Below are 12,443 nucleotides of genomic sequence, written 5' to 3'. Positions count from 1 at the left end.
AAAGAATACACACAAACTACTAGAGCTAATGAACTAGTTTAGCAAAATTGCAGAGTAAGAGTTCAACACCAAAAATTCAGTTGAGTTTCTATGTACCATCAATGAAGGATCCAAAAAGGAAATTAAGGAACAATTTCATTTACAACAGCACCCCAAAGAATAAAATACCTAGGCATAAATTTAACCAAGAAAGTGAAAGACCTTGATATTTAAAACTGTAAAACATTGCTGAAAGGAATTAAAGATGACCTAAATGAATGGAATTAATCAAGCAGAAGAAAGAATATGGGAACTTGAAGACAGTTTATCTGAATTATACAGAAAAAAAAAAGAAAAGGAATAAAGAAGAGTTATGGGATTTATGGCACAGCATCAGAAGAACAAATGTTCAATGCACGGAGTTCAAGAATGAAAAGAGAAAGACAAACGGGTAGAAAGCTAATCTTACACGGCAAGGAACTTGTAAAGGAAGAACAAACTCAGACGAAACTTAGTAGAAGGAAGGAAATAACAAAGACCAGAGCAGAAGTAAATAAAATAGACACTAGAAAAACAATAGTAACATCAATAAAACTGAGTTTGTTTTGTGAAAAGATTAACAAAATTGATAACTCTTTTGCCAAACTAAGAAAAAAAGAGAGAAGACTCAAATAAAAGTCAGAAATGAAAAAGGAGATGTTACAACTGATACCACACAAATTCAAAGGATCATAAGAGACTACTATGAACAATCATATGCCAACAAATCAGGAAGAAATAGAAAACCTGAACAGACCAATAACAAATAAGGAAATTGAATCAATAATAAAACATTTCCCATGAAAAAAAAGCCCAGAACCTGATGGCTCCATTACTGTATTCTACCAAAAATTTAAAGAACTAATAATAAATTTCCAAGAAGTTGAAGAAGAGGAAATACTTCCAAACTTATTTTCGAGGACTGCATTACCCTGATACCAAAGTCAGAAAAGGACACTGCAAAAAAGAAAATTACAGGCCAACATCCCTGATGAACATAGATGCAAAATTTTTCAACAAAATACTAGCAAACCAAATTTAACAGTATATTAAAAAGATCACTCACCATGATCATGTAGTATCAATCCCTGTGAGGCAAGGATGGTTCAACATAAGCAAATCCATAAATTAACAAAGTAAAGGACAAACACTATATGATCAAAATAAAATAAACAAAAACCATATGATCATCTCGATAAATGCAGAAAAAGCATATGACAAAATTCAACATCTTTCATGATTAAAAATTCTTAACAAATTCAGCATAGAAGGAGTTCACCTCAACACAGTAAAGGTCATATATGACAAACCCACAGCTAGCATTATACTCAATGGTGAAAAGTTGATAGCTTTTAGGAACAAAGCAAAGCACTCTCACCACCTCTGTTCAACATAGTACTGGAAGTACTAGCTAGAGCAATTAGAGGAGTGAAAAAATAAAAGGCACCCAAATTAAAAAGGAAGAAGTTCAGTTTGTTGCTGTTTGCAGATGACATGATCTTATATATAGAAAACCCTAAAGGACCCAACAGAAAACTGTTAGAACTAATAGATAAATCCAATAAGGTTGCGGGATACCATGTTGATATTGCTGGATTCCTTTTATTTTTTTTCACTCCCCTAATAGCAATTTTGAGGAGAGAGAACAAAGCTGGAGGCATCACACTACCAAAAATAGGCACACAGACTAACTGAACAAAATAGAGAGTGCAGAAATAAAGCCACACTATTACAGCCAACTGATTTTCAATTAAGGTGGCAAGTACACACAATGGGGAAAGGATAGTCCCTACAAAAAACAGCACTGGGAAAAATGGATCTCCAAATCCAGAAGAATGACATTAGACCCTTATCTCAAATAATTGATTTCTATATTGTATACCATACACAAAAATGAACTCAAAATGGATTAAAGACAAATGTAAGTCCTGAAACTGTAATAGGATTAGAATAAAACGTTAAGGAAAAGCTCCATGTCAGTGGAGATCCCCTCCCTAGGAATCTCATTGGATAACCAGGGAAGAATAACGCCCCCCGGAGGGACTGGAGAGACCTTTTCACAAGATACATCTGTCTTTCAGTCTCATCTCCTAATAAGCATTTACCATCCCTCAAAAGAATTGTCTACATCCCTCCCCTTTCCTCTCCCCTATGAAAATCAGCATATAAACTTCTGTACTCCAGTGGAAATTGAGAACTTACTCTCTCGTGATTCCACAGTGTATTGCCCCCTCAAATCATGTTAATATAACAAATTTTGTTATGATTTTTCTTCATATTAATCTAAATTTGTCAGTGATTTTTATTACCAGTGGAAATTGAGAACTTACTCTCTCGTGATTCCACAGTGTATTGCCCCCTCAAATCATGTTACTATAACAAATTTTGTTATGATTTTTCTTCATATTAATCTAAATTTGTCAGTGATTTTTATTAATGAACCTTCAGGGGTGAAGAGGAACTATTCTCTTGGCCCCCACGGTGACTACAGTTAATAATAAAGTATTATAATATATTTAAAAACATTAAATTATCAAATGTATAATAACGTCTTTGGGGGATTACCAAATGCTGATGGCATGTGTTCCTTTAATTGATTTCTATTGATTTGGCTATTTTACAACTCTGCAGGGGTAGTGTAGAAAACTGATAGTAATGGAAATGGTTTCCGTCTGAGAGCAGGGCCAAGGATACATGTTCATAATAATGCAAATAAAATTTGTCAAGAGATGTGACTGATTTCTCTCTGGTAGAAAAAAAAAAAAAAAGATAATCCCAAAGTAGAAGCCATAACTTCAAACATCACAATATATTACCCTTAGGACGTTAACCTGCCTTGCATCTGTTAACCTCATTTCAGCATTTGTTCAGCTGAATTATTATTTTTAAAATCTCTTAAATTTTTTCTTTGTATTGGTTGTAACATCGAAGACTCTCTCCTTGACTAAACTTTAGTTAGGTTTCTCCGAGTACTCTTTTCTGTCAGGCCCCCATACTGTCTTTGGCCTGTCCAGCCCAGTCTTAGCAAAGAGTCCTGCTAAGTCACGTCAGTGAGAATCCACTTCCCCCACCCCAGCCCTGCCCACCTCCCCCATCCCCCGATATCTGATCAAGTTCCTTATCCTTCATCTTTAATGTCTAAGTCCTTGGCCTGCTTTTAGCAAGAATCCTGCAAGACCTGTTTAGCAAGAATCCCCTTACACTTAATGTCTCCTTTTAGCAACTTTCCACCCACCGACCCCCACTCTGCTCTTTGCTATAAGTCGCCAGATATTTGTGTTGTATTATATAGCTGAGTTCGCTCTCTCTCCGCTATTGCTATACCCTTATTGCCATAGTTTGAACAAAGTCTTCCTTAACGTTTTCGACAAGTGTCAGAATCATTTTTCTCTTCAACATCATTGATTGCCTGCGCAGTTAACTGCCTGGAGAACAGTGTGGGCGGTAAGTGCCGCAGGGCAGTCAAAGCATTTCCGACAGCTCTGCGCGAACTGTAGGCGTGGCAAGAACTGCTCTGCCCTGTTCCGACCTGATGGGTCGCTGGGCAGGCTGCCCTGGTGGCGACGATGGGGAAACGCGGTGGGCCGGCGTAAGTAGTAGGATCAGTAAGGGAAAAGAGACCTCCGCGTGTCAGGATGGCCGAGTGGTCTAAGGCGCCAGACTCAAGGTTAATCCACCTTCCCTACCGGGCTTTCTGGTCTCCGAATGGAGGCGTGGGTTCGAATCCCACTTCTGACACATCGTTTTCTTTTTTTTCCCCTTAACAGACCTAAGAACTTTCCCAGGATCTGCTGGTATTTTCTTCCCTTCTCCAGGAAGACGGCTACGACTACACTGTACCCGTCGCCTGTGTTCCCCACTACCCGTTTGTCCGTAGGTGCAGCAGTTAAGCGGTTGCTTAGTAAAGAGAAGGAGACGGAGTCCGCGGCCTCGTGAGCCCTGCGTGGAAAGATCCAGCCAATCACAGTCTCGCTCACAATCACGTCATGTAATAGAGGATTAGTCCAGTATACCCGGAGGCAGAGGCTACGTCTTCCCCGCTCATAGTTTGAACAAAGTCTTCCTTAACGTTTTCGACAAGTGTCAGAATCATTTTTCTCTTCAACATCATTGATTGCCTGCGCAATTAACTGCCTGGAGAACAGTGTTGGCGGTAAGTGCCGCAGGGCAGGGCAGTCAAAGCATTTCCGACAGCTCCGAGGCGAACTGTAGGCGTGGCAAGAACTGCTCTGCCCTGTTCCGACCTGATGGGTCGCTGGGCAGGCTGCCCTGGTGGCGACGATGGGGAAACGCGGTGGGCCGGCGTAAGTAGTAGGATCAGTAAGGGAAAAGAGACCTCCGCGTGTCAGGATGGCCGAGTGGTCTAAGGCGCCAGACTCAAGGTTAATCCACCTTCCCTACCGGGCTTTCTGGTCTCCGAATGGAGGCGTGGGTTCGAATCCCACTTCTGACACATCGTTTTCTTTTTTTTCCCCTTAACAGACCTAAGAACTTTCCCAGGATCTGCTGATATTTTCTTCCCTTCTCCAGGAAGACGGCTACGACTACACTGTACCCGTCGCCTGTGTTCCCCACTGCCCGTTTGTCCGTAGGTGCAGCAGTTAAGCGGTTGCTTAGTAAAGAGAAGGAGACGGAGTCCGCGGCCTCGTGAGCGCTGCGTGGAAAGATCCAGCCAATCACAGTCTCGCTCACAACCACGTCATGTAATAGAGGATTAGTCCAGTATACCCGGAGGCAGAGGCTACGTCTTCCCCGCTGGCGTAGTGGTGAGAAATCAGCTCTCTCGCTGCCGCGGCCTGGGTTCGATTCCCTGGCCCAGGAAAAATCTTCCCTTTTCCTCCCACTTTTCTCTGGGGGTTTGTATCCTCCTCTTTGGGCAGAGATGTTAGTAGAGAACAGACTTACTGAGGTTTACCAGCGCCGGCTGCGTGTCAGGCATTGACCTTAAAACATCTCCCTGGGTGTCCTAAGACGGTTAGGAAGGCACCTGTCTGGAGGGGCTGTCGGACAGGACCTGAGCTCCGCTCAGTGGCTCCCGTAATTGTCGTTATGAAGTCCGGTGATTCTCTCCGACCCGAACACCTACCTTTCTATTTTGAAGATAGATAGAAATAATTTGAAATAATGCCACAACAAACGCGGTGTCCTTTTCACCTAGATTCGACACTGCTTAATATTTTGTCACATTTGCTTCGTCTCTTTCTGTTTCTCTGTCTGTCTCCCGCTTTCTTTCTCTCTCGGAAGATAAATGATAGATGGATAGACATAGGTATAGCTTCCCCTGTCCCCCACGCATTCGAAAGTCGCAGACATGACGTGACACCATGTCACACCTAAGAAAATTGACGTTAACATGACATTGCACACGAGTCCACATTCAAATTTCCCCCAATCGTCCCCCAAATATGTTTTATAGATGTTTCTTTGCTGTTTTTCTAAGAACTTTTATTGCCCATTTTTTATTGGCACCCCTGTGGAAAATAATAGATTTTAATAATTAAAAACATGTAAATCACATTTAAGTTCTGTCTTGACATTTTTATAGAATTTGGAGCTGCCATGCCTAATTTGTTGTTGTTTTCCAAAGTTCATCTCTCCCTGGGCACTTTTCTAGACCTCCAGGCGGGGCTGTGATGTCATACACTCTACCTCCCTGCTAGCTATGACCCAGCTTCCCAGAATGATCACAGTCCTGAGGACAAAGAGTCTTCCCTCTGCTTTCCTGTGCACCAGCCTGGGCTTCTGCGTAATCTGGCCCAGGGTAGAGCCTAGCACAGCGAGCGACAGCTAGATTAGCAATCAGGTTGAGCTGAGTTCAAATCCTGCTGGTTCCTTTCTAGCTGAAGGTAAGTTGTTTCTCTTCTCTAAACCTTAGTTTTCTCATCTGTAAAACCAGCCAATCAAAGAATGAGGAAGAGAATGAAATTTTATCTAACCTTTAAGTTATATTTTTAAATCTTCCTTGATCTTCAAACTGAATTGAAAGGAATCTATGCATTTGTAACAACAAAGGGAAAGAAAAAAAAAAAAAAAAGAAAACCTGGACAAACAACTTCATGTGACTGTGATTTCCTATAGTGGTAAAATTAGGAAAATTTTTAATTTTCTTTGCTGTAATTTTACGCATATGCTGAATTTTCTACCATGAGTAAAGTTTATTAGTAGAAAAATAATACGCTTTACTTGAAAAACTGCTCACACATTACTGGAAATTAACTTAAAATGAGTCATAGATTGAACTGTAACACACCTAAAACTACAAAACTTTTAGAGGGAAACATAGGAGAAAATCTTCAGGACCATGAGCTTAGTGAAGAGTTCTTAGACGTGATACCAAAAGCATGAGCCATAAAGGAAAACATTATTAAATGAGATCTCATCAAAATTAAAACCTTGTTCTGTGAAAGGCCTTGTTAAGAGGATATAAAGATAACCTACAGTCAGAAAAAATATTTGCAAGCCACATTTGTGCCACGGGATTCATATCTAGGATACATAAAGAACTCTCAAAACTCAAGAGTAAAAAACCTAACAACCCAATTGGAAAATGAGCCCAAGACATGAGAAGACATTTAACCAACATAATATATGAGAAAACATTCAACATTGTTGAAGTACAAATTAAAACCACAATGAGTTATCAGGACATACTTATCAGAATGGCTAAAATAAAAAATTGTGGTGAGGATGCAGAGAAACTGGATCACTTACACATTGCTGGTGGGAATGTAAAATGGTACGGTCATTCTGGAAAGAATGTGGCAAATTTTTACAAATCTAAATGAGCATGTACAATACCAGCTAATAATTACCCTTCTAGAAATATTGTGTTCATACAGAAACCTATACACAAATGTTTATAGCACTGTTTTTTGTAATAGCTCCAAACTAAAACAACCTAAAGTCCCTCAAAGGGTGAAAAGTTAAACAGATGTGGTACCACCACGCCACAGAACACTACTCAGCAAAAACAACAAATGCTTACTGCTTGCTCTGAAATTGGCAAATTCTCTGAGTTCCGTGTTCCTCAGCTGCAACACAAACCCATTGCACGAACAGTGTCCCCCTGGGCCCCTTTGCCTCCTCTGGACTTGGGGACCTGCAGTGCTCATGCTGCTTGCTGTGCCATGAGTATTAAGTTCTTTGTCTCTGACTTATAAGCCTGGCGTTTTCTGTCAATATCCGTGAAACTGTGACAGGCTCACTTGCTAGCCTGCAAGGGGAATAAAATCCCAGATCCTGCTGGAGTGGGGTTCCTGGGCAGCATGGTGTTTTGTCCCAACCTCAAGCTCTGAAAAGAATGGCACTATCTCAGCTGGTTCTGAAGGCCTTCCTGAAGGCATCTTGTTGCCTTTGATGATGAACTGTCCCGTCACTCATAACCACCCGGCTTCTTCCTGCGGCCCTCTGGGTGATTAACTCAAACACTGCAAGACATCCCTTAGAGACAAAATTCAGGGCAGGTTACTGCCAAATGATGGGCTTCTCTAGACCTCATCCGTCTACCCAGTCATCTCATTATCTGTCTGCTTGAAAGGTCTCAACGGTATCAACTCCATATGTCTGCCTCTTCACCACTCAAAGCTGCCAGGACAAGAAGATCCACCAGAATGGAGAAAGGAATGGGGGAAGACCATGAAGCCCCAGCCCTGTGCATCCCGAGAACTTTTATTCATTCAAACATTGCTGGATGTCTCCAAAGTGAGTCACTAATTGTTTCAGAAACACAAAAATCAAGAGGACGGAGAAGCTGAGCATAGAATAAGCAAGAGGATTTGCAGTTTTATCTGAAGTTAGGTGAAGATTTTGACCAATTTGGACCAGCATTTGTGATCTCAGGCAAATATTTAACCTCTTTGAGAATCAGTTTTTCTCATGTAACAAGAGAAGCTGAGCATAGAATAAGCAAGAGGACTTGCAGTTTTATCTGAAGTTAGGTGAAGATTTTGACCAATTTGGATCAGCATTTGTGATCTCAGGCAAATATTTAACCTCTTTGAGAATCAGTTTTTCTCATGTAACATAAAGTAATTTTAGAATATGTACACCAGGGATTGCTGTGATAACATGGGAAGTATTGAGTGTGTTGCTAGCCACACGATTTCCTCTCTATAAGTTCCTATGTACCCAACTTCTCTTAAAATTCACAGTCATGGGAGACGGAGGAGTGGAGGTAGCGAGGGGAGCTAGAGCTAGACCCAGATTAAAGGAATCATAGAAGATTGAGGGATCCCAGAGGGCCTTGGAAGGCAAGGGCCTCTCTAGCCCTCAACACTCAACAATAAAATTATTCAGTGCCACCTAGAATATACATAAAACACTTAGGGATAGGCTTAAATGTAACATGCACTTTATTGTTTTAATCACTCTATGACATCTTGTTGTTGTTGAGACATTGCTAATAAATCCAAGGTCATAGGTGGCCAAATGTTCAAGGAACTGCTTTTCTTGGACTTGGGTGGCACCTCTTGGACTGGCGTCTTTGGGTAAGGATGGAGATAAAGTGAGATGGTGAGTTTTCAGTCTTTTCCTGGTGGAACTGGGTGTCATGAAGTTGGCTATAGGACACTTTTGGAGCGGGGCTTTATTGGATCCCTGGGGTCCTTTGTCAAAGCCAAGCCCATGGCCTCTTGGATGCTCCTAGCGGCTCTGAGCCCTGATTTGATGGCCGTGTCAATCCAGCCATGGGGCAGGGCAGTGTGCTCACCAGCAAAGTGGACCCACCCTTCTGGCCAGCAGAGCTCCTGGGCATAGTCTATATATTGGCAGGGGGTGAAGAAGGTGAAGCCGCCCATGAAATAAGGGTGCTGGCTCCAGTGCTTGATCTTGGAGTAGGGGCACAAGGCCCGGAGCTCCTCTTTGGGGTGGTCATGGACAGCGGCCAGGTCATCCAGGATGACATCCACCACCTGGGCATGGTCCATGGCAGCAAAAAACATGGAGTCACCATCCACAGTATAGAAGGCCAGGATGACCCCTATGCCATTGGGGAAGATGTGATTGGGGTAGTAGATGGGAAGGCCAGTCGGTGCTGGACTTGCCACCGAAGATGCTGTTGCATTTCCAGAAACGCTGCATGCAGGCCAGGATCACTTCGGTGGTGCTGCTGTAGTGGACAGAATGCAATACATCCTCCTTGTCTGGGGAGAGAGGCAGCTGAAAACAGAGAAGCCAGGCAGCCTTGGCTGTGCTGTCCACCACCGCACAATCGGCGGTCGGACGAGCCCGGGGCTGCAGAGGATCGGGTGTTTGGTGAATGATGTGGATGCGGTCTCCAGATGTCTCCAATTCCTCTGCTGGTGAATGGAGGTGGACTGTCCCCATCAAAAAGGCATCGTGCAGGGCCTGGGGGAGCTGGTCAAAGCCCCCAGTGATTTCATCAAACCTGAGATTGAGCAGGCAAAGGAAGGAGAAAGAAGCCGGTTGATGCACAAGGCCATGCAGAGGATTGGTCCTTTGGACTGGGCAGTGGCTGAGTCTTCTAATAGTCTTGCTATTGTGTCTAGTAGTCTTGCATGTGTGCAAGGGAGATAAGCATTGGGCCACCCACTCAGGGTGGCCCTTAGCTCCAGGAAACTAGGAAAAGGCATAGATTTGGGCTGACAATCAGAAAAATGCATCCCCCGTGAGCATGCCCAACCCCTTCTTTCCCCTCAGTGGCCACCTCCATGCAGAATGCCTGGCCTCGGGGCTGATAGAGAACATGGGCTTTTACGGGCATGCTCAGCCCCTTCCATAATGCCCCTAGAGAGAGCCCAACACTGGGTGGCCCTCAAAGAATGCAGTCTTAGCATTATTATCCCCCACTTGGTTAGTCTTAAAACCCCCTTGTTTTCCATTCTCCCTCTGTGGCAACTCTTGGCTTGAATTTGAACTGATTCACCCTGAGAAAAAAGGCTGGGGAGAAGTAGAAGGAAGCAACTGGGGAACGAAGAGGCCTGGATGCTCAAATCACTAAATCTATCAGGGCTCACCAGCTCAGTTGCCCTCTTGTAAATGTCTGTAGTCTGTTGTGTCTGAATCCCGTCACAGAACTCTGAGTGAAAGTAAATCCCAGTTTAGTTTATTTTTGTAGCCAGAGATTGCATGGTCAGTGACTAGGGGTTTGATGGACAGGGTGTGTGTTAGGTGCCCCTGATACAACTTCCTGGGCTGGAAGTTAACAAGTGCCCCCTGCATGGACCCCTGAAGCAGAGCTAAGGTGACAGTCTGTGTAACAGAACAGGTGAGGCCCAAAGCAGAGCAGATCTGTAGCCTCTCGATATCCCCTTAGTCAGTGGTTCTCAAAGTGGGGTGCCTAGAAAGGCAGCAGCAGCCTCACTGGGAATATGTCAGAAATGCATCACTCTGTCAGATCTACTGACTCTGTGGGGAAGGTCCAGCCATCTGTGTTTAATAAGCACCCTTCCACCTCCAGTGATTCTGAGTCTCACTGGAATTTGGAACCCCCTGCCTCCCCCATCCCTCACTCCCATTTCCTTTGGGATTTTCACCTGATTTATCTAGTTTTTTCTTTCTACCACTGTTCTCATTGGTAACTGGTCAACCCATGCTACCCACCTCATTACCCACCAGGGCTCCTGGAAGGAGGAGATGCTGTCATGCAAAGTTTCTATAAAGGCTTCATAGTAGCCAGCATCTGCATTCAACAGGTCCCCGATCATCTATCGGCACAGCCCCAAGGCTCAGGTTCCCCACCTTGATCGGGTGCTCCTGCAACCATGTGCAAGGAGAGAAGGTAGGTAGGTCAGAATGTCCAGGGAGCCAACATGAGAGTTCCTGCTTCCCACCCCAGGACAGGGAGGAACAGAAATGGACAGGGTGGAATGTGCCCTCAGCTGGGCCCCTAGGGACTGCCGAGGGACTACCTTGCACTCAGAGCTCTGAAGATGGTGCTTGAAATGCTCCCTGGTCCTAATAATGCAGAAAATAGCCACTACTCAGGGTCACTTTCCACCTACAGACACTCTTCTGAGCCCTTCACTTGTATAATCCTCATATATAATCCTGAGAACTCCTGTTTTACAGATGGGGAAAGTGAGGCTCTGTCTTCATGTCCACCTGCACGTATATTAGCCCCGGCCTGGCTTCTCTGACCTGCCTCGTAATGCCAACCCAGGAGGAATCTGGGTAGTGAGTGTTTCTTTTCACTCTGCTCTGACTCCCTACATCTACCCCTACCATCCCACTGTCCCGGCCACCCCTCCAGCAAGTGATTGTGAGGTTCTGCTTCTGATGCACCCATTGATCAGTGATTGTACCCTGTGCTTTGCCCCTGCTCCCTTCTCTCAGGCAAAGCTAGGGAGGATATAACAGCGCTGCCTGGAAGATCTTCACTGGTTAGGGTGTCTGACCATCTGGTCCAGCTAGGGCTGAGGGGTGTCGATGGCCAATTTAGTCCCCTTGTCACCAGTGTAGGCAGGCCTGGAGGCTGGGCATCTGGGGAGTAGGCCTGAAAGGGGCCATCAGGATGGCTGGGCCCTGCCATCCTAACATATGCCTGGGCAAAATGCCTTTTATAAACATGCTTGTTTAAACCAGACATGAGACTGCAGGACCCCATAATCTCAGGGACAGCAATGTCAGAAAGTGCTCAGACACATACTGGTCAATAAGACCTTTAACTTCGACAATCTGGACCCAGAGAAGTTGGTCAGCTTCCAAGTGAGGAAATTAGTTGCAGGGGATGGATGGTGGGGAACGGGGCACTGGGGATCATCTCTGGCTCATCTTTTTCACCAATCCCTCCCTCCCTGCCTTTTGAACATTGAGTATACAATAGCCAGACCACATATGACAATAGGACTTTGACCTACAACCTTTGAAAAAGCAAACAGCCTAGGAAGCCAAATCACAACCTAGCAGCAATCAACCTAGGTCTTGGTCAATGACTATCAGCTTCCCTATTTTTGCACTCCCTCCTCTGCTCAGCTTCCAACTCAGAACCAACCAGAGAAACCCAAATATCCTCCCCTAGCCAATGACACAGGTGCCCACCCTTCTAGTTAGCTGCCTCCAGTTTCCCTACGCCAACAGCCTCCGAACAGTGCCCATCAGAAACCTTCCCTGTTTTCCACTATATGTATACAAGACTTTCCCACACCTTTTCCTGCCTTTGAGCTTCTGCCAAATGCAAGTGGTGGTGGTTGACTCCCTTGATATAGCAAACTGTGAATAAATAGTCTTTGGTTACTTTCCTTTCGGTGGATTATCTTTGTTTATTTCCTTCCTTTTCTTACTCTCTTCTTCCCTTCCTACTTCTCATTCTTCCCTCCTTCCTTCCTTACAGTATGATATGATATTTTGGTGGAAAATAAATCAGGGAAGGGCAAATAGGAAGTGACTTTCAGGTGGAGAAGGAGGGAATTGTCTCAATTCCAAGGAGACATTTGAACCAAGACCTGAAGAAGGTAAGGGGTGAGCCA

The 12,443-nt window shown here is 44.1% G+C and overlaps 1 protein-coding gene and 2 non-coding genes across 3 annotated transcripts; 2 read left to right on the top strand and 1 right to left on the bottom strand.

Annotated features, from left to right (window-relative positions):
* Positions 1–3,647: 3,647 nt before the first annotated feature.
* Positions 3,648–3,756, top strand: TRNAL-CAA. The gene is made up of 2 exons: positions 3,648–3,685; positions 3,711–3,756. It is a non-coding gene; the product is annotated as a tRNA-Leu (tRNA).
* A 606-nt stretch (positions 3,757–4,362) lies between these two features.
* TRNAL-CAA lies at positions 4,363–4,471 on the top strand. The gene is made up of 2 exons: positions 4,363–4,400; positions 4,426–4,471. It is a non-coding gene; the product is annotated as a tRNA-Leu (tRNA).
* Positions 4,472–8,576: 4,105 nt separating this feature from the next.
* Positions 8,577–10,682, bottom strand: LOC103606222 (L-amino-acid oxidase-like). Its single transcript, XM_008590814.1, is given in 3 exon segments — positions 8,577–9,033; positions 9,035–9,403; positions 10,591–10,682. Coding segments are annotated over 3 exon segments (918 nt in total).
* Between the last annotated feature and the right edge of the window lie 1,761 nt (positions 10,683–12,443).

The sequence above is a fragment of the Galeopterus variegatus genome, unplaced genomic scaffold, assembly GCF_000696425.1.
Source record: "Galeopterus variegatus unplaced genomic scaffold, G_variegatus-3.0.2 Scaffold6384, whole genome shotgun sequence".
In the NCBI taxonomy this organism is placed as follows: domain Eukaryota; kingdom Metazoa; phylum Chordata; class Mammalia; order Dermoptera; family Cynocephalidae; genus Galeopterus; species Galeopterus variegatus.
This window is presented reverse-complemented; position numbering and strand designations above follow the sequence as displayed.